This window comes from Exophiala dermatitidis (assembly GCF_000230625.1).
Source record: "Exophiala dermatitidis NIH/UT8656 unplaced genomic scaffold supercont1.2, whole genome shotgun sequence".
NCBI classification, from domain to species: Eukaryota; Fungi; Ascomycota; class Eurotiomycetes; order Chaetothyriales; family Herpotrichiellaceae; genus Exophiala; species Exophiala dermatitidis.
The window spans coordinates 2,274,838-2,296,479 of record NW_008751647.1 but is presented as its reverse complement, the minus strand read 5'-3'; the positions used below and the strand labels follow the sequence as shown (position 1 = coordinate 2,296,479).

Genomic DNA, 21,642 nt, shown 5'->3' with positions numbered 1-21,642 from the left:
GTAGACAAGGATTGTATGTAGATTGTGGATTGTAGATTTGGTTCAGTACAAACGTGAGGTGCCTGGTACGTTGGCGTCTTCGTCGTTGTTGAATCGACGCATTGTCTGTGACCAGCCTACCTGAGTGAATGGGTAATGTATATACCTAGGTAGGTAGCTGAACCTGGCACCGGTGTACGGAGGCTCACCTCTGTCTCAGATCTGATGTATTCTTCTGCTCAGGCGCTCGGTTGATGAGGCTAGTAGTTCAACTTCCTGGACAGAGTCCTGGTTAGGCTGATGTTGGTGCCGGGTTCGATGTTGATGTTTCCATGATTAGTGACAGTTGCTTTTGTCAAAACAACCATCGGTGTCTCTGATGGAGGTGGTTAACAGAAGCGTTGATGGAAATGGGTTTAATATATTTTGTGGGGAGCTGAGCCGGAGTTGGAGCGAACTCCACACCGCAAGGAAGCAACCTTTTGGAAGGCAGAGCGCACACAATCCGGTTTGTACAACTTGAAGCCGAAACTCATGCATCAGCGCTGCGTCACAAGACCCCCGGAGTAATGTACCACAGAAACCTACCAAATGCTTGTTGTTCCACTGCACGCTACACAAGGACACATTGGAGTTCTCGCTCTTTTGGAACCGGAGCAGCTCCGTCATCAGTTTGAGGTCGTGCTAGAGTACGCGAGCCCCAATACTACAGGACTAGCTAGGAGCAGACTGTCTTGTCGATCGGTACATATCACAGTGTGACTCACTTATGTGCACTGATGTGGATTGCTGACGGAGGACATGATTCTTGGGGATACTGGTAGGCACTTACCTGGGTAGGTATATATATCTGTCCATCTGGAATCAAACAGCAAGGAGAACAAATGCCCAGGCCCCGTTGCAGATTGGACAATACCTAGGTAGGTATATTGGATCAGCTACCCACCCACTGCCTGCCACTTTCTGCCGCGCCCGGCCTCAGGCTGTCTAATTCGTGCTACTAGTAGACAAGGAAAAGCCAGAATTGGCATTATCTATCCTCCCTCTCAAGTGCACGACCAGCATCTGCTTCTTCCTCTTTCCAGCTTAGAACATGAAATAAACAATTCTCATGGGCCAACTGGCATTCCTCCTCCTCTCCTGTTCAGCATGATGAGCCTCCCAGTCAATATGTCTACGGCCGGCATCCAAATCAATCTGGTCCAATCTCAGCCAACCCTGCCTCTTCCAGAGATACCCACAAAGCCAGAAGAACATGACCACAGGCAACGCGAGGTAAGACTTGAAGAAGCCATCGGCGCTATTGACGCCACCACCAGGAGGCCAGATGGCCACATAGAACTGGGCGATCATGACGAGGACAATCAGAATCAGGCCGAGCCAGGAGCCGTAGACGCCGCCGACGGCCTTGAAGGGGATTTCGTCCAGAGTGCGACCCTGATGTTTCCACGCGGCCCGAAACCGGATGTGGGCCAGACAGATCGAGCCCCAAGTAAACAGAGCAGCCAGTCCAGACAAAGCCTGGAGCCAGTCGAAGATTTCAATACCGGATTTGGCCACGCCCAGGTACGCCAGGGCACCAAAAGCAATAATAGTAACAGTAGACACGGTCGGTCGGCCGGCTCGATCGACATAGGCAAAGATCTTGGGCGCATAGCCTTGTTCGGCCAGCGCCGTCAGCGTGCGGCTGCCCCCGTACACGCCGCTGTTGCCGATGGAGATGACAGAAACCAAAATGACCACGTTCATGAACGAATCAAATCCTTTGAGGCCGGCATCCCGTGCAGCCAGGACGAACGGTGAGGCTTGCGCGTCAATGTATGGGTTGGCGCCGAGAAGCCGGTCGTCGTCGGACCGCACAAGCAATCCGACAAACAGGAGAGACAGAATGTAGAAGAGTGTGATACGCCAAAACACCTGCTTGACCGCCGATGGGAGCGATTTCAACGGGGTCCGAGACTCGGCTGCGGCGAGGCCGACCAATTCAGTACCCGAGAAGGCAAAGGCCGCCGTCACAAAGACCGAGCAGAACCCCTTGAATCCGTTGCGGAAAGCACCCGGATCGTGCCAAAGTCGAGCGCCCCAGTATTCATGATACAAGCCGTTGCTAGGTCCGCCTCCACAGACACAGACCAGAGCGATGATCATAAAGATGACAATGGCACTGAGTTTCAGAGCGCTCGCCCAAAACTCTTCTTCGCCATAGCCTAGGACTCCAAAGACATTGATGACGATGATGATGGCCAGGAACATGGAGATCCACACTGCCACATGAACGTCGGACGTCCAGAAAAATATCGTAAACGAAGCCACCGTGATTTCCAGCGGCAGCACAACCGCCCATTGGAAGCAATAGTTCCATCCCATAGCAAAGCCCCAGGACGGGTCGATGAATCGCGTCGAGTAGGTGTAGAACCCACCGGAAATGGGATACATGATGCCGAGTTCACCAAGAGCAAAGACAACGTTGAAGATCATGACGCCGATGATGGCGTAGTCGATCAGAAGTGAGGCTGGACCTCCTCGTCGAAGAGCGGATCCCGTGCCAACAAAGAGACCAGCTCCAATCGAACCACCTGTATGACGATATGCGTAAGCTTTCCCCAGCCGTCACTGCTTGGCTCAAGAATATTCTCTTGGCTTACCAATGGCAATCATATGCATGTGACGTGAACGTAGAGTCTGGTTGAGTTGGTTGTTTTTGTCGGTAGCGTTCCTCCGCTTGAAGGATTCTGGGGTACACCCCATACGGGTCCAGAACCCCAGGTTGTAGTATTGCTGCATGACATCTCCTTGGAAATAGGAGTCTGCATCATTGGTACTCTCAAGGGGAACACCAGCAGGGGTGCTCTTTTCTGGGTCGATACCCGCCTCGCTGAAGACTGGTTTATTAGCAGCCATGGCGGGCAATTAAGGCAGTAATGGGCGGAAAAGGGAGTAGGAAGGACTGCTAAAATCACAGACGCCTTGGTAACATTGTTATATACTTCGGCTGAGCGCTGCCAGTAAGGCCATGAATGGCGTTGTTCGCATAGCGGGGGCGATCCTTATCTCTTGGTCGCTGCCATGGTACTTGACGGCGTACCCCTAGAAGCGATCCACACGAGCTAGAAGTGTTGATACCGTGTTAGCCAGTGATGGGCCCGTCAGATGACTTTGAAGGCGTGCAATAGTGAGTCCGTGTACTAGCACTGGTGGCGGCAGCAGGGGCCTGCAACGGTAACAGAACCAAGAAGTCAATACTTCATCAGCCATCACCTACCAATAGGACCAGCCCAGGAGCTGGTTGAGCAGTGGAATGATCCGGCCACATTGATACGGTAGCATACTGTAGCATTCGTGGGGAGATGAAGGCGGTCTCCGGGCGTATGGAAGATTGAACAACGAAAGGACATTCGACCGAGGAGTCTCGAGCGTGTGAAGGTACGTTCTCCATGACCGTGAGGTAGAACTGTCGTCTTCGATAGCAGTGGAGGCAAGATGATGGAGCAACCATGGCTGAACGTGTGTCCAATGGATGAAGTGATCGCCGGGCTGCCCAGCAGCCAAGGCTCGGCGGAGACCCGACCAAGGCTCCGCTCCGGGGTCTTGATGGTACCTTTTCGGCTAAGACGGCGGGCCAATGCCACTGACAAGCGTTTGGCGGACCTCCTCACTGTGTCTCATTCGGCGGCAATCCTGTCCATCCTCCTCCGATCTGGCTTTGGAAACTGGCGTGGCGCAACTCGATGTAACGCTCCCATCGAGATTGGACCTGGAATCGACAATGATGGGATAAATGATATTTGCAATGATGAGCGAAAGCCCATCTCACTAATTGGCTGGTCTCGCTCTCGCTTCAGGCCACGGTCATAAACCCAGGTTGTCTGATTGACGAGCGATTAGCGATGCCGTAAGGAGTGAACTCGTGGAAGACTTCCAACATGGATACCCTGAAAGAACCGAGCTATTTGAGCCGACTCTTGCGGGGTTCCCGACAGTGTTCAGAAGTTCAACTGTTGATCAGGCAACTTTAATCGTTCTGCTTATACATGGCGTGCTTGTTGTTTCCAGCTCGGCTGGAGGAGCGCAGATAATCTCCCTTCGGGGTTGTTGTTGAACGTGCCAGACGTTTGGCGTCTGTAACCACTCGGCTAACGTGATGCCCTAGCCGAGATCCTGCTTTGGACTATATTCCCTGCGGTGCCGTGCTGCTGACGCTCGTTGGCCATTAATATACGGTTGCAGATCGAACATGGCTGAAGCTGCATTTTTTAAGGTAAATTCGAGGTGCTTTGAAAGCTTGGTGGCAGCTGGTGCCCTGTTACTTTTTTGATATGGCCTAGTACCTAACGTGCAAGAGGTACAGGAAGGTTCGCGGGGAAGCCGTTGGCATCAATGATAATGGAGTAGTGGGTAGAGGGATGCCCGTGAGAGCTCGTCTAATGGAAGCTTTGAAGCACCAGTCAAGTGGATAACATATCTGGTCAGCCGAGGCGAGAGGATCAGCTTACGTTTGGAAACCTATTTGTGACATAGTCACCCATGGCTGAAATGGAAGTCAGTAGTAGGTCAAAGCACTGTCGTATTTCGATGTTTAGGTCAGAATCAAGTTGAGGTGTCCATCGTGGGAGAGCCGTACCAACATTTAGAACTGACTGCTGTGGTTCGAGCTTGGGGCAGATGTGTGCGGTGAGGGGCCTGGAGTGTGTTTGCGTGGTTTGTGTGGTTTACCGAGGTCGAATCGCCATGAATGCCAATGTTCTGCGAATTTGGCTGCGATCCGCAACCTGCAACACTGGCAGTCCGACAAATGCTTCTTGAGTAGCTCAAGCCTGTAACGCTGTCAAACCTATTCGATGCAGGAGAGGGAAGATAAAGGTGCAATTCCGCAACAATGGATTCTAGCTCGGCTGCAGAACACGATCCTTCCACCGCGGTAGAGATGCCTCCTGCAACCAGCGATGCCATCTACCGGCACCTGCGGTCCTACCCTTTCGACACGGACGAAGAGTATCAGGCCGGGTTGTCCGCTATCCTTGGTCATCCCGAGACACCGGCGACCCCAGAGGAACTTGAAGAGAAGGCGGAGTTGGTTTTACAAACGCGGTGTTTCTACTTCGCAAGGTAAGAAAATAAATTAGCTGGAACATAATTCTGCCTCGCCCGAGAAACACGAGACGGCTCTGACACGATTTGCCGTCGTCTATGAACTTAGGAAATTCAACATTGGCCCAATAGACCCCGTAGCCTACTCGGCATGGGTGCATGCTCATGGCGAGCCTCACCATCTGCCTGTCGCAGAACCGCCCCACGCCCATACCGCAGAGGAGACGAGCTCATCAACAGCTCAGACATCCTCAGCTCAACCACCTACGGAAACCTCGTCCTCCGAACCTGAACCCGAACCACCATATCCCACCTCTTTTGCCGCGATAGTGGACCTGATCACACGCAATATTCCGATCCCGGGAATCGAACAGATCCCGGATACCGTCTTAGAACCTGGATCGAGCAAAGTCGACAAAACTCCTCGCAGGAAAAAGCCGTGGGAAAAGGATGCAGCAGAAAATGTTGATCAACCGGCAAATGCTTCAGAAGGTCCGTCAGCACAAGGAGAGCAGCCAGAGTCCACGACCAAACCAGTGGATGTCAATGGAATCAAAGAGACTGGACAGGGCGTCGTTAATATTCTGAAGCCGAATGCTGTATCTGAGAGCAACCTCTTGAGCAAGGAATGAGATTAAACCTCTCTGGACCACAGGACCAGATGCCCAAGAGTTTCCAAGTGGACTATTGCTCGCACACTCCGCCATGCTGTTCAACGTTATCTGAATGCCGGCGAGGACCTACTCAGAACATTGAGGGCCTCAACAATCGCACCTGGCCATACCCGAGCAGTCGACATGGCGTTTGGGCGGCATTGGGAAGCCTAATTTCTGCTGCTGTCCCGAGCAGCGACGCCCATCTCAATCCGCTGCCAAGGGTCGACACACTCGCTGGTATGTTGAACAACCCAACTCATGTGCAAGGCCATGCCTACCTAGGGGGTTTCTCTGCGTGGGATAGGTTGGAGCGGATCACGCAACGAGGACATTTTGTTATGTCTGGACATCAACCTGGCGCCTTATGGGCTACTATCGCTCCTCCTGGTGGGCAGGTGGGCAGGTGGCCAGGCCACACTCACGTGCTGGAGTCGTGATAGCATGGAGCTTTACCCCTGAGATGTTGGGCTCAAGATACCTTCACTGCAGGACATTCTGCGAACAAGGTGTCGGTCTGGTTTTCCTTTGAGGATGTCCCGCTTCCATGGCCAATCAGGACCGTCCGTGAGCGAGTACACGTCGCCTCGCGGGGCCCGATGCCTGACGAACAGTACGTACCTGGGACTGGGTCTTTGGAGCAAAGGCAAGGTTGGGAGCCGAATCCTGATCGACTGAGAGATCACAGCAGGATGGAAGAACGATGCTGCTTGAGGCTTAGAACAAGTCATGCTCTTACCGCCCTTGCTTTTACCATGCCTGGGGAAGCACTCTCTAGCTGTGGAGGTCCAAGCTGTGGGTGACTTAGCCAGAGCTGGCGTTAGGGAGTCGTAAGCACTGCGGTACAATGAGGAACGGCCCTTCCAAAACACCGGCAGGCGGTCTGTCGGGCAATTTGTAGGTCACGATCTATGTTAGATGACAGAGGTACCATCGCGATCCAGAGATTATGACTGTAGGGATGATCCTTGAAGAAGGTTTCTGGAAATGGAGTCCGTGGAGGAGCCGACCAAACAAACACTGGCGAAATCGCGATGTCGGTCGCGCGAACGTTGTTGATGTATGTGGGACCCGTGCAAGCCGACGCAAGCAGGCCTACGAACAATTGCACGGCGAGTGACGCGGCTGGCTGATTCGGCGGCCAGGAGCTCGTTTGAACTCGTTTGTGCCGACGGAGCCTGCCCCAAAGCAGTAGTATCTCCACGAAAGCAACGATATCCCTGCAGAAGAACAATACCTGTCAGCAGCTTCGTTATCCTTGTGGGAACTTGCCTTGTGGCCGTCAGTCTTGGGACCTCATCCCCGCTTGGGCCCATGATTCTCACGTCGACTAGCTTTGTCAACGGTTGTCATTCGAAGAACAGACATCTGTCAAACCGAGACTCAATAATCAGGTGTGCGTGCACCTAAGTACTGGTACCAGTATCTAGGGTGTAGGAAGGTGCTGCGCCTTGGACAACCTGGGAAAGGGGGTGATACCAACTCCAATCGCTGAGAGGGTGTGCATCCGCGGACGATCTGGCAATCCGCTTGCACTATTCGGAATCGGGATCATTGGGTTCCATTCATGCACACGTACACGTTGTATGTTTGCAATTGAACCCCACCATGTCTCCAACGGTATGCTTCAAACGCGTGGGTCACTTCTTAGGTTGAGCTGAGGCCCACGTTCCAGCGCAGGACGATTCGTAAGTGACATATCCGTAAGTTTGCGTCGGAAATCCAGGCCTCCGGGACAGATCTTAACGGAGAGAGGGCAGTAAAGCTGTCATGCTGGAAGAGATAGGACGTGTAATGCGCTCCAGAAACTGCGCTCCAGAAACTGCGCAATCTGCCGTTTCAGGCGACGTACCCTGTATAGGACGGGGGACTGAGGTCGGACGATGGGCGTCGCAAGGACTTGGAGTTTGCTGAGGCCAGCTCGGTCTCCATTACCTTGGATGGGAATTCGGACAGTTGTACAGTAGTACAATAGTACATCAGGGCTTTGGTTGGATTGAAACCCCTGCACTGCCACGATGGCTGACAAGAGCCTGAGAACAGACTCGATGGCCAGGAGCAGGGTTCTTCCCGGCCAGGGTACAGTACTGTTATGCGATCGCCATTGGACTTCCCAAGCCATCAACGGTTCACATCTCCACGCTTGATCCTTAAGCTGCAGTGCGTGACTAGTAAAACTGTCAATTGACGTGTACCCGGCAGCGACCCCCGAGCTTTACGTGAACATGCTGCGTTGGAGGTGAGTTGGGGACACGACGCCAATCATCGTGGAGAGAAGTGTCTGCCGACCGACGACCATGTTTGTGTAGAGCGGCAGAAGCGAGATGCGGTCAGAACATACGGTGCGGCACCCGCCCACAGGACTCTTGATAGTAAACTGCTACTGCAGTCGTAGACTTTCTCCTAATTTTTATCTTCTATACATGCAGGTGGGCACATGCGTACTTGAAGCAGCTCATTCCGGTGTAGTGTGGGCACTACATTATGGTGCCACGTACTTTAAAGGCAAGGCTGGTGGATGAGCCGCCAGTTCAAGAACCTGGTGTTGCTACTGGCACCACTGGCACTGGCAGGTATTTCGGTGCAATTCGGCTCATTGTACTTTTGTGGGCAACCCTGCAGGTGAGCATCATTGTTATTTGCTTGTCTCGGCTTAGCGGTGGGTGCATAATAATGCGGTGGGTACAGTGCCTCTGTAGAGTTGGTGCTACGGGTGCCACAGGCTCTCTAGGCGGTCTCGGGCTACTCGGGGCCACGTCGCCCGCCCAAAAGAACCAAACAAGTGCCCCTGCAGTGCTTCCTGTCTAGGCTACCTTGGGCGCTGTATAGCCAGCCTCCAATTATGAAGCATCGATTGCGTCCCGCTGACGGGGCCATTTATTAAAATTCCCGGCCGACGGATTGATTGCCTGCATCTCTGCCTGAGAACTTGAACTTGCCTTGCACTGCAACATCATCCGTTCCATTGCGGCGGTGCAGGTATCACCCACACATTGTTACGACGACATCCATCCAGATGACCACTGTTGATGCACATTTGCCGCCTTTTTCCTTCTAGAAGTCCCGCAAAAGAACCAACTCTTCCCTCCTTCAGCTGATCCTTTGCCTGCCCTCCGATCTCAGTCTATAGCAAGACTACTGCATCTCGCGCCCAGTCAATTGCCGCTCCGCAGCCTCCACGCTCCCGGCGAGATTGCGATCACCGTCATCCTCACACTTCTACTCCAGATCAGCTCTCACAGTCCTCAGACCAGGCTATCTTTCTTTCCAACCATTTGGCATCGTATTTTGCCTCTTGAACCATCCTCAAACTGCGGCTTTGTTACGGTCGTGGTTGGGTTCCTGTTGCGTTGCGGATTACAGAGGCCGAAAATCGCCGAATCAGGCACCTCTGCTCACCGTCAGGCCCTCCAAGAACCCAAACTATCCCGCAACTGTGCCACTCAGCAGGATGTCTTCTTGATATCATGCTTTTCGGCACGTCACTGCAATGGGTATGATGAGGATGCCTCAGTAACAGCAGTCAGCAAAGCCTGGGTGTCGTCTCAGCTCGAGTCGCTATGGCTTCGGCCGAGCAATCGCCTGTGGACTCTAAAGGCAAGGTCTCCAAGCGTTCTTCTCACTCCTACACCAGTGAGGAATGGCGGAGGCATCGGCCGCTTATTACTCGATTATATTTTGAAGAAGGCCGGACGCTTAAGGATGTGGCAGAGTATTTGAAAAGGGAATTTGAGTTCGCTCCGACGTAGGTACTTTTCCTATTCGACCTGTCCTGCCTAATCTCACTAACCACCCTCAAGAGAGCGTATGTATAAGAGCCGACTCCACTCATGGGGTCTTGACAAGAAGAAGAAAGAGCATGAGATGTTGGAATTGGTCCGTCAGGGGCTACAACAGAAAGGGGACGATAAGGAAAAGGTGTTTCTAGTTCGGGGAAGGCAGGTCACCCTCGCGGATGCCCTCCATTACTTCAACCGCAAAGGCATCAAGGATCCCTCTAGCCTGCTGGACGCCCAGCCTGATGCTTCTGGAGATTTTTCTTCGCCAGAGGAGGCAGGCGCCAGGACCCCAATCTCATCTCACGACGACATGCTCGATGCTGCTCAAGATATATCCGACTACGAATTCACCCGGAGTCCTCTGCAAATGGATGACCTGGACAAGTTGAACATTCCCCTGTCGCTCCCGTTGTGCAACATCGCCGAACAGCGTCTCGAAATTTTACAGAAAGCCCTTCACATACCCGACCTCCCTCCTATGCCACCTTTCCGGACGCTGGCGGTGGAATCGTTTGTAGCTCACACCCCGGTCACCGCGGATGACCAGCGATATCTGGACCTGATTTTCCAAAATATGCAGAAACATTACATAGGCCTCTTTTCTAGGAGGAATCTTACCATTCAATACACGACCGGGACCTGGACAGCAACCTCGGATGATGCTCTAGCTGATCGATTTTACTACTCAATGTACCACGGCTATTCATTTTTGTGGAACGGCCAGAAAAAGCGAGCATTCGACAACTTTTACAAAGCCTTTGCGTTGATCGAGAGTCTCTTGAAAGAGGACCAGGTTGGCTTCATGATCTACGTTTTTGACCTCATCATCCGACACGACGGCACGGGATATGAACAGCCATTGTTGATGCTCTTACAGCAATTGGGGGACATGGCCAAGACTGTCTTCGGATCCGAGGACCATCCAGTCACGCTCATCGCCAACTACCTGCAACATGCACGAATGTCTCGAGCGTGGTTAGCCGAATCCACGTTACGAAGACTGCTCGACTTCTTCCAGGACAGCATAGGATACTTTCACCCTGAGACGATTGCGTTGCTGCAGACGTTTGCTACGGGCCTAATGAACCGCAATCGTTTCCCTGAAGCTGCTGTGCGCTTCCAACAGTTGGTGGATGCCTTTGAAACGACGCTGAGCAAGGGATGCTATGAAGTCTGTTACGCCTTACGGGCCACTTCTGAAGCCTATTTCCATATGGAACAATATCCACAGTCCCTCCAAGCGCTGAAAGAAGCGCTCAAGAGGGCTGAAGGCCTGCCTCGGGCAGAAGAGCGGGAGATCTACGTTCGATGTCTGAGAGGGATCGCCGAGATCTCCAACAAGCTCGGGCGGAAAGAGGAAGCCAATGAGACGATGCAATATGTGGTCAGCATCTGTCGGGAGGCCTTTGGGCCCGAGCATCCTTTTACGAACCGGGCGAAAATGCATATGAAATCGATTCTCAAAGGTGATGCAGCCTCTGTGTCGTCTATCCCGCCTATGGTCTACAGGTTGGGCCGTGGAGGCAATGCAGCCAAATATATTTGGATTTCGAGATGTAGCCCGACGCGGTTACAAGCTTGAACGCCTGTTTAAAATATTTCACACTATGATGACGACTGTAACGACTCTGCACGACGGAAGGCCTCGGTGATACTTGTTTTCATTTTTTTCTCGGCAATGGGCAACACTTGTTATGCGCACCATACTCTCTCCGATACCATCCAGCGAGATTAAGTGGTGCGAAGAAAACCGGACTTTTGACCCTCATTCCACCATTCCTGGTTCGCAGGTGATGGCGTCCGAATGACGGAACTGGTGTGACCTCTTTACCTTTCTATGACAGAATGCGGCCGTGAGGAGCTTTATTTTGTGGTTGGCAGTCGGCGGCAGTCGGTGATTCATCGGTCTGCGGAGTGATTCAATGCCGCGTCTGATGATGAATGTATGGGGAAAGCCTGTCTTGGAAGAAGGATGTTTCTCATCTCGTACAAGCTTTCGACAAGGCCGGACGCAAACAGAGTTGTCCAAAGCTTCGGAAGGGGGATACAAGGTGATGTTGAGACTGGGAGAGCAGTCATGTATGCAATGATGATACAACTATTACATTTTCCTGCCCTTGAGTGGCTGACGGGAGGGTTTTCGGCCTACCTAGTAGTAGTACCTTAGCAGTGCCACTACTGGTACTGATGAAACTGGTTTTGATACGCCTTCGATTCCGAGTCAGCCTTAGTAGTGAGGGGGACTGATGAACAGGAGGAGCCTGAGTTTGCTTGACTGCAGTGCCAGTGTCAGTGCTTGAACTCCGAGACTAGACAGACGAGGCATGACAGCCCAATCCGCAATGGCCCAAGGCTGAAGATATTCCGCAGCTAGTTGCTTGCAGGTGGTCAGCGCCAATTATAGAAGCAGCATCATCAGCATCATCATCGTCGTCGTAGTAGGTAGCCACCCATGGATAAACAGACATTCCAATGCCGAACTTGAACCATGGCTCTGCAATGAACTCACCCCTAAATTGCCTCTAGCTTTACCCGGCTTAGGCGGCAACTTTAGTGCCCGGGAAGCGACAATGGCCCCGCGAGCTTGGGAGATTCATCACTGTCCGGGTCTCACATGGCTCCCCAAATTGCCCACTTTTAGGCCCTTGGTAGACCGACCACCTTGCTGACCGCGGGCATAGTACCTATGGTAGACACCTCTATCGATGGTTGACTGCGTTTATGTACTAAATTCAATCTTGTGGCCCCTATCCACGAGATGGCCTTCAAGTCCTCCCCACCAGCCGGCACCGTCTTTTGCATAGCCACTATCAAAGTCCCCTTCCATTGAAAACAAACCCCCTGTCCCGGACCTTTATCCGCCCTTCGGCCTCGGCACCATTTGGAACCGCTTATTGATCTGCTTCACGATATTAAAATCTCCCTGCTGGACGTTGTCTCTACTGCAGCAGTTATACGAATACCTCTGTTCTGAAAGATAAAACCCCTTGGCTCAAAAGACCTCATCATGGCGACGGAAAAGTACTACATTAGAGACGCAATCACCAAACCTGCGGTCCATCACGAATCATACCAGAAACTATGGGAAACAAAATGGAAGAAGCCGGTAGGTGGATATGAGCAAGGAAGCCCGGCTTGAAGATGCTCATCAACTGCGCAGTGCGAGATGGGTGTCTACCCGTTCATGTTCGGCAGCATCAAGGACTTTGAACCCGTGGCGCAGGAGATTATTAAGGTGCGGCATTCCTGTCGTTGTGTTTGTTTCCGTACTGACACGCGATCAGAAAGGCTTAAAAGAACCTTACGACTGGGACGAATATGCGCAGATGTACTTCCCCAAAGCCGAGGAACTCGCGAAGATCGCCGAAGAGGCGGAGGCTGCAGGCGAGAAAGAGAAGGCTTCGGAATACTACCTCCGCAGCAGTGCCGTCTACCGCATCTCTCGATTCCCTACCCCTCGCTCAGAGAAGCAGAAATATGCATGGCGTAAGGGCTGCGAAGTGTTCTACAAGGGGGCAGCGTTAGTGGCACCCAGGGAAATCCCCCCGCGAAGAATGCAACATTGACAAGAAGGTGTTAACAGGTTGATGGAGTATCCCATCAAAGAAGTTCGAATTCCTCACAAGCATGGCATCGAGGGCGAGGGCGACGTCGTCCCGGTCAATTTCCTCCTCCCGCCGAATGCTTCCGAAACGAGCCCCGTCCCATGTGTCCTGATCATCACCGGCTTGGACGGATACCGCACCGAGCTTGCTGTCTGGCAACAAGGTTGGCGCAGCAAAGGTGTAGCGACGGTAATTGCAGAGATTCCCGGCACCGGTGATTCTCCGGCTCTGAGACAAGATCCCACGAGTCCCGACCGACAATGGTCTAGTGTGTTGGATTGGATTGAGTCCCAGAAAGCGGTCGACAGCAAGAAAATCGTGGCCTGGGGCTTCTCGACGGGCGGTTACTACGCACTCCGAATGGCTCACACGCACAAGGACAGATTGCTGGCAACCATCAGCTTAGGCGGTGGTGCCCATCACATGTTTGACCGCGAGTGGCTGGAACATGCGAACAAGCTGGAATATCCTTTCGATCTGTCCAACACATTGGCCTACAAGTTTGGATATCCGGATCTCGAATCGTTCATTGAAGAGAGTAGTAAGTTCTCGCTGCTGAACGACGGTACGCTGCAGAAGCCGTGTACCAAAGTCCTCCTGGTCAATGGGAATGACGACGAGATCTTTCCCATTGACGACATGTTCGTGTCGCTGGAGAACGGGCAGCCGAAACTGGCCAGAATGGTCAAGGGCAAGAAACATATGGGCGAGCCTGAAAGCTTCAGCATCATTCTGGAGTGGATCCATAAACTGCTGGGACTCGATGGCAAGATTAAGGAGCAACTGGCCATGATTCCCAGCCGGACTAAATACTAGAGGCTACAAGAGACCGGTAGTACAGATAAGGTACAGAGCATGCATTGCAGTGTACAGCTGAGCGTCGAGTGCATAGCAGGCCTGGGGGTTGATTTAGCATCCAACACAGCGTCTCAGTAGGTTATGTATAATATGGGTCAATGCTGTGCTACATTCCAACTCTGACTACCGTGAATCTGTTTGCAGAAAGGACCTCTCCGTCTCCGATCCCGAGTGATTGTGGTTAAGTTGCCGCTGATAGTAAGTCGATGGACTCCGGGTGTTGACCAAGACAGACATCGGCCCGACTTGTACTTTTGCCCCTGCGCCGAATCCTGGACCTTGCCATCCCGCGAACCAACCTTTGCACCATCCGACCGTCCGACCCGTCACGATCGTGAGACGACGCGCCGCGCTGTGACCCTCGTCCGGCCCCTGCCATGGACAGCGAGGCAGTTTGGCAATGCTTATCTTCTGGCCCTGTGATGAAACCAGTCCCAATCAAGGAGCCGCGCCGCAACCGAGAGCCTGCCGTTTTTGCCCGCCCGTCGATCTCGGAATCGACCTTGGAGTCAAACTTGAAGCGTGTTGCATATATCAGGACGTTGTCACCACCTCTTTCGTCGCCTCTCAGCGTGACTCGAGTTGCCGTTTGACTGTCGTGGTCGTGACTTTGAGTTTGCGTCGTTATTCGTGGCCGGCTTGATTGTCTTGCTGCTGTGTCTATTGTTCTTGAGCCTTGACCCTTTCTCGATTGCTGCGGCTGCCGCGCGGAACCAGCAGCAATCTTTTTTGATGCATTCCATCCTCTCGCAGCCTGCTGCGGACTGCTAACACATCCACTCTTGCAACCCTGTCCTCGCAGCCAGCATGGTCATGGTGACGAGTATCCTCCGTCGGTCGAGCGCCGCGAACCATGTCGAAAGTGGCTCCTCGAGCGGAGAATCGTCGCGTCGAACGTCGCACGCAGAAAGCCAACAACCTCCCCGACGGCCGAGTTTGGGAGGGCTTTCTCTCCGTCTCTCGCGATCCAAAAGACGGGAGTCGTCGAAGGAGACGGAGACATGTTCGGATCCAGCGGCGTCAGTATACCAGTCGGAATGAGGTCGCGGGATGAACAGCCCGATACTGACAGCCTCATTAGCCAAAGGTTAGGAGAGATGTTCTTCTCACTGCCAGACGAGATCATTGTCCAGATCCTGTGCCACCTCTCTCAAGCAGATATATTTGCCCTTCGACGGACCTGCCGTTCTGTCTACGGCTTCTTGAACGTCCATGCCGCTCCGATAACGCGATCTCTTCTCATCCAAAGCGCCCACGAGCACTGTTGGCACCCATTCGAGGACAATGTCAATGACAGCAAAGCATGGGATACTTACAGTTATATCCAGACCCTCTATCCCCAACCACTTCCCTGCCGGTCGATGGACTATCTTTTGCAGATGGTGAAAAGACAAAGTCAAATCAATAGGATGTTGTCTATCATCGGAGGCTATGTCCACATGAAGATCTACATGATTGCCAGCTGTCCACGGTTCAATGACTTTTCCCCTTATAAAGCCAAGCTGATTCGGCGCTTGCATCTGGCTGCCTGGACGCTATACCACTTCTTGGACAAGTACAGGCTGATGCTCATATTTGAGCATCCAGGCCATCCGCAGCCCCAGCCGAACCTGACGGGCAGCAGCACAGACAAGTCTGCGTCTTCCTGTCCTTCATGCAAGCGTTTTGTAAGAAGACTTCTGCTTTCCTATCCAGGTACCGAGATCATCCCGGCATACCATTTCTACGCACTCTGTCAACAACATCTTCGGTCATTGAGCCGCGCGCCCACGTATGCAGGGTCCATCGAGCGAAAGCTTAGAGGATGGAGTCGCAAGCCTCCCACTGATGCGGACTTGGCCACACTATTCGTGATGGGCGGAATCCCCGAATTGTGCAAGTTGAACATGCTGAAAGGAACGTATAACCAGCGCATCGAGGTGATTGGATCCTTTGTGGACATGCTCGATCGAAAGGCGGCCGAGCGGTCCAGAACTGGACGTGTTGAGACCCATCCACCATCACTATCACCACTCAAACTTGATGGTAACGAAACTGCGATCTCACCTGCTTCCTTCACTCGAATCACACGCCCTCTGACTTCGACACTTGACTACGCCTCGTATGCCACCCTGGCTGCAGTCCCCGATCTGGACGACTTCATCATCGGCACGGACGAGTGGGTGACGCGGATGTTTCAGCTGGTAAATCCTGAAGATGAGATCGTCAGTGCATTTGGATTTGTCCAGAATGTTTTAGCCGGCAAGGGTGAGAAGAATAGAGGTGGCTCTGGAGGTGACGAGGGCGGTGCAGAGCTGGACTTTCTGGCTCCAGTGATAGATTTCGACTGATGAAGTTTGTCTCAAGCTTCAATCCAAAACCAGAATGCAAGCGTTGCAGGATTGGTGGTGGGTTCCTGGATTCAAGGTGAGAAGCGTGTGTGGTTCATATTTACTCACGGATTCGTCATTCAGTGACTACGAGACTGAGTGGGCGTCAGTTTGAAGCGGGTATTTACATGCTGTTACGAACTGTATCTACGACACGCATCAACATGAAACAATAGACATGCATACAATGACTGATGTGCTTGAAAACTTGACTTCTTTGAAACGCCAGCATGGATGTGACTCTGTGGATGACTGGGAAGGATTCACGATCATTCGAGTCATCGCAGACATGCCAGAGGTATAAGTACCCTGCTTTTCCTCCCGTTTTCCCCTCTGATCTTTTCTTTTGTCCTCTCATCCTACATTGCATCCTTCAGTCTTGAGCAACTTCAGCTGTACGTTTGCTTTCCTTCGAGACTTGGGGGTCTTGCTTCCTTCGAGACTTGAAGGTCTTGCTTTCCTTTGAGACCTGAGGGTCTTACTTTGCTTCAAGAATTGAGGGTCTTGCTTGGCACAAAAGTTATATATACATACATACACACCTCATTGAAACGCCACGCATTTGCACAACAGCCACTTATCCGCATATTCGAAAAACAAATCTCTGTGACCCCAGCGAAGAAAGCAAGACACATTTACATCTTCCGATAAGAACCGCGGCACGAGGAAGCTTACTCGACCACTCTTCTTCTTCGACATACATACATATGTACATACACCCACATGTCGAAATCCATGCAGCACCAATCGAATGATCACCATAGTCTTCAGTACAGCTGCAAAGAAAGAACCTACTGGCCCAGTGAAGACTGGCACTGGCGGTGTCAAATACGAGTTTCCAGTTCAGGTGCCATCAACTAGAGTACTTCCTCGAGAGCTTGGCAAGTTCAAGACTGCTGAAGTGATCATTGGCAATTTGGCACAATCTTCGAACGCAGGCGGCAGTGCCTTGTTTCCGCAGGATGCTCTGCTTCTATTGCGTCGGAAAATCACGAATGACATGTACTCGGACATACCGGCATTGTCCCTGACTACCCGAGATCAAGTTGCACGATCGTGTCGCTCGTCGCATTGTCGACATGTCAACTCGCCAGGATGCTTTGGAGATGGTCCTGGATGACTTGGCCGATCGCATCGAAGCTGTTGAGGACGAGTTTGTTTCCGAGAGCGACCATCGAAATAGGGAGGCGGCACACGAGCTGGTAGGGTCTCTACTCTTCCGGAATCGAGATACCCTGGTACAACCGGTGTTTCGCGATTGACCTGCTACCTTATCCGCGGCATCTTAACCAGTCAAATTCGGCAAGAACGCATACGACTGTGGCATATTCGCCGTCGAGAATGCAAGATTCATGACGGCTAGAGCGAACGGAGGAAAAGAATATATCATATTCGCGGCGCTCAATTGTATGGCGACTGTTCGGAGAGGATAATGTTATCTTTCGGAGTTCCTCTGGATGGACATGGGCACCGTTGGAAATGGAAGGCTTGAGCTGCTGAACTGGCTCGAGGTGTGGCGATTGCCCATGCTTAATAACAGAAGCATCCCATCTCTCTCGTGGAGTCTATGGTGTCAAGCTCACGGATGACGAGGACCTTGACATCAAGGATTCAAGCTTGGTCTCCTGGCAAGGTCCCTCTGGGAAGCGTGATCTCAAAAGCAGAACATTGGATCCGCCTGGTCGATTTACACTTCTGTCTGCGAGATCTGCGAGGAAACTGCCACGCAGTGACAAAGGCCGCCATTGTATGAGCTGTTCCCATCTCCCAAAACCCTATGGGATTGGCGGCTCGGCTGGGCAGCAGTCTGGGCTTTCCTGTTTCTCAGGTATACCACTCGACGCCCCTGATGATACAATGATGCACCGTCCGTTCGGAGTTCGCTGAGGCACTCGAATCCTTCCCGATCTCAGCAAAGCACCATGTTGTTGCCATTACCATGTTTGTTATTGTCGAATGCATCTTTGGTTCAATGTTCGGACTTCACGACAACAGGCGTCACTATATGAGTACATTCTTGCAGAGAAGAAAATCTTCCTCGGAAAGGTGTTTTCCATCCTACGATGTATCGTTTCGAACGCTCACTCGAGAAACGCATGAAACACCATGACGATACACGTCTGCAAGCGAGCATGGGCCAGCAGAAAGTGCGTCCGTTATCGAACCTGACGGAAAAGACACAGTCTTTGTGAACTTGATGCAATCTACCGTATCCCTCTCATCCTCTACTTCATCCTTGGCTCTGGGTGTGGTGCTGCCCTTTTGTCCAGTGTATATACAGCAAGCACAAGTTCTGTCCTGATTCGGATTGCGGATGGGCCCCAATATTGAGAAACATTTGAACATGGTTGCGTATCAGGGAAGACTGGCATGACAGATCACGAGTCAGTCACCAAGAAGAACCGACCTCAGCTCACCAACGTCGAGAACTACAACAAGAAGAAATTAAATATTCTCTATTGTACGACGTACAAGGGACGCAGAGAAAGGTGGTTCCAGGCACGAATTCGAAGTACAACGTTACACGGATGACTTTCAAGCCCTGGTGGGGAAGTTCAACATGAACGTCTTTGACGCGTTATTGCGTTGATCAAAACGCAGTAAGGAAAGCATCAATCCGCTCAAGAATGCATATTTGGCCAGCGCATAACACGCTTGGGCAAGTAGTCACGACGAACAATTTCAATCAACCGACGCCCAAGCTATTATGGACTATGGTCAGTGTCGTATGGTGTGGGGCTGTCTTAATGGGCGGTCATGCATATGTCTGGTGATCTGAAGGTCTCGAGTTCATTGGTGATCGAAACCAGTTTGCTATGTCGGACGTGGACGGAACGGGACGGGATTGGACACATGGAGCATCAAAAATCCGGAATTTGCTGTAAAATCTGCGCACTGAAGATTGTGTATCGCCCGCTCTGCCAGCTGGTTATGCGCTGCGAGTTTACGGCCACCGAAATACCCTGAGAAATCGTCGGGGGCGTTTCGAAACGCCGCAGGCCGACCGAGGTCGAACCTGAGTGACGTGCTGAGACACATGGTATACTGGGCAGACCCGTGCTACTGCTACAAGTTAGCCTTGCTATCAAATCAAACGCCGATTCTTCGCGAAAAGAAACGGATGTTGTCCAGTCGGGTATCCAGAAGTACATGCCATGCCAGTTCTGAACTCCATCTTGCTCTGGCGGGGCCGGCTGTGGCGGATTTCATTTACCATAGCATTCCTGAGTTTCGGGGGACGAAGCACAAGCCCAAACTGCCGGAAGATGTTTGGCTTGGATGGTGGCCGACAAGTTGCGAACCCACTCACGTCGTTACTTCTGCAGTCCCCCTTACTGTATCGCCCAGGCTCTCGCGGCCTTGTGGACAAGAGGCTAAAGCCAGCGGAGCTTGCCTCGTCCCCGCTGGTCATGACTTGGCTAGGTCCAAGATATCAACAAGTGATCTCATCGGTGGGCGGGTTGCGGTCTCGCACCCGCATCCAGGTACAAATACTCTGTCGTGGTGCCCCGTTATCATGTGTGCGACATCAATGGTCGGCTACTTGGAGCCTCATACGGTCTTGCGCCCGTGTCGAACTACAAATAGCCAAGCGAACTACAAATAGCCAAGCACGGAATGGGCTGTGTTCACATATTGAGCGCGATGAAGATGGTCTGTAGCGGTGCGGCGCCTCCACCATATTGAGCAGGTCCTCAAGAAGGTCTGTGGCCGCGCGTCCTTCGCATGCTGCATGCTACACCACGACGAAGCTGAATGAGCAATTCAAGCACTATTGGAATGGGAGAACATTTTGGGGGTTGACATATGTGCTGTTGCTGGAAGGATCCGAAAACAATACATTGAAAGCTGGAACTCCAAACTGACTCATTGGGGTCTTACAAACAACACCAATGGAAGTTTCCCACTGTCTCTTCGACTCTTGAACTTCTCTGTCGTCGTTATCGGCGCCTGAAAATAGAGAAAAGAGGCAGCCTCGAAAGGAGCGACGGACTCGTCAGAAAGACAAGAAACAGATTGACGAGTATGTTCGCTAACGCTTCCATGGAATCAGGTAAGCCAGAGCCCAACCGATCATAAGAGCCTGAGACCCAGACCAAACGCGACAAGAAGGGCTCGGATAAGTCAAGAGAGACTACTTGGAAGCCACAGATCTTATAAGCTCTGCTGTACGAGCACCACTTTACGAACACCACTTTACGAACACCACTATACGAGCCTCTTGGAAGACAACAACGTTCTTGTTGGCTCGGCATGCCACATTGGAAACGAGAAATTCTCTGGAGGTCCGATCTCAAGTGGAATGATGGCATGGATTGATATACCATCCTTTGGTTGTATCTTCTCCGAGAGAACTATAATACCATCCACCATTTCCGAACTCATGCGCTCTGATACTCTGGCCTTCTACAAGTGGTTCCGGGCAGTCTTTTACTCATCCAAACTCTGACCAGACGGCCTGAGCGGCGAGGTACCACTAGCGAGCGGCCTGGGCATGCCTCCGGCTTGGCGAAAGAATCCCAGCCGCTATCAGTCGTTATCGGCATGATATATACATATACTTGCAACTAACGCAGGTGTTTAAACTGGCCCATGTTGCGGTCGTTTTGTGAAGATCAAAAGATGGTGGTTCTTGTGTCCATGGCCAAAGGAGAAGGGCAGGCGCAGCAAGGGAATGCGAACTATGGCAATAAATGACCCATAATCTAGATCGTGTCGGTGTGAGTACTGGCTCAAGCTGTTCGATATATGTCCTATGAAGGACGCCCAACGAAGGGTTTGGTCATGAAATTCGTGAAAATAGACAATGATTTAGGAAGATGGAGACAGATTGCTGTTGTGTCGCTGTGCGCCCTTCGCTTACCGCGATCAACGATAAGGAACGACCACTAGCGAGCGAAGGATGGGAAACACGACTTTGTTGTTGAAATCGTCCATCGGCGAAGCGACTTGAGACGGTGGGCACAAAGAATCAAAGGTGACTTGAAACCTCCTGGTCGGTGGCAGCCAAAGGGTCCAGAAGGCGAATGTGGTTCCAACCGCCAGAATGCTATAACGCCCGTCCCTGCATTTTGGTTGTCGGTTTTGTCTTGTGCATCTTTGGTTCGCCAAACACGAGTTCAGAATTCAATCAAGATAATGGTCTACGGACCCATTCGACCCCTGAAATATCTACCCGGAATCAGAAACGTTCCTAGGAATGATGGTGGGGGAAGGGGATGCTCCATGATTACAAGTTGAAAGGAGCAGGCGAGCAGCACAGTTTGTCTTCTGTTGCGAAGGACCTTTCAGGGGTATCGTTCTACGTGAC

At 52.0% G+C, this 21,642-nt stretch overlaps 5 protein-coding genes across 5 annotated transcripts; 4 read left to right on the top strand and 1 right to left on the bottom strand.

Annotated features, from left to right (window-relative positions):
* Positions 1 to 1,065: 1,065 nt before the first annotated feature.
* HMPREF1120_02315 (AAT family amino acid transporter) lies at positions 1,066 to 2,880 on the bottom strand (the record flags this gene model as incomplete). The annotated part of the gene is made up of 2 exons (XM_009156353.1): positions 1,066 to 2,555; positions 2,625 to 2,880. 2 exons carry the CDS (start codon positions 2,878 to 2,880, stop codon positions 1,066 to 1,068), a joined length of 1,746 nt encoding a protein of 581 aa, XP_009154601.1.
* Positions 2,881 to 4,546: 1,666 nt separating this feature from the next.
* Positions 4,547 to 7,838, top strand: HMPREF1120_02314 (uncharacterized protein). The gene is made up of 2 exons (XM_009156352.1): positions 4,547 to 5,085; positions 5,177 to 7,838. The coding sequence occupies exons 1-2, from the start codon at positions 4,856 to 4,858 to the stop codon at positions 5,697 to 5,699; spliced, it is 753 nt and encodes a 250-aa protein (XP_009154600.1). The 5' UTR covers positions 4,547 to 4,855; the 3' UTR covers positions 5,700 to 7,838.
* A 695-nt stretch (positions 7,839 to 8,533) lies between these two features.
* On the top strand, positions 8,534 to 11,894 carry HMPREF1120_02313 (uncharacterized protein). The gene is made up of 2 exons (XM_009156351.1): positions 8,534 to 9,465; positions 9,521 to 11,894. The coding sequence occupies exons 1-2, from the start codon at positions 9,281 to 9,283 to the stop codon at positions 11,079 to 11,081; spliced, it is 1,746 nt and encodes a 581-aa protein (XP_009154599.1). The 5' UTR covers positions 8,534 to 9,280; the 3' UTR covers positions 11,082 to 11,894.
* A 119-nt stretch (positions 11,895 to 12,013) lies between these two features.
* On the top strand, positions 12,014 to 14,133 carry HMPREF1120_02312 (uncharacterized protein). Its single transcript, XM_009156350.1, has 4 exons — positions 12,014 to 12,605; positions 12,660 to 12,734; positions 12,784 to 13,019; positions 13,083 to 14,133. Exons 1-4 carry the CDS (start codon positions 12,507 to 12,509, stop codon positions 13,918 to 13,920), a joined length of 1,248 nt encoding a protein of 415 aa, XP_009154598.1. The 5' UTR covers positions 12,014 to 12,506; the 3' UTR covers positions 13,921 to 14,133.
* A 130-nt stretch (positions 14,134 to 14,263) lies between these two features.
* HMPREF1120_02311 (uncharacterized protein) lies at positions 14,264 to 16,543 on the top strand. The gene is made up of 2 exons (XM_009156349.1): positions 14,264 to 14,981; positions 15,044 to 16,543. The coding sequence occupies exons 1-2, from the start codon at positions 14,770 to 14,772 to the stop codon at positions 16,290 to 16,292; spliced, it is 1,461 nt and encodes a 486-aa protein (XP_009154597.1). The 5' UTR covers positions 14,264 to 14,769; the 3' UTR covers positions 16,293 to 16,543.
* Positions 16,544 to 21,642: the final 5,099 nt, after the last annotated feature.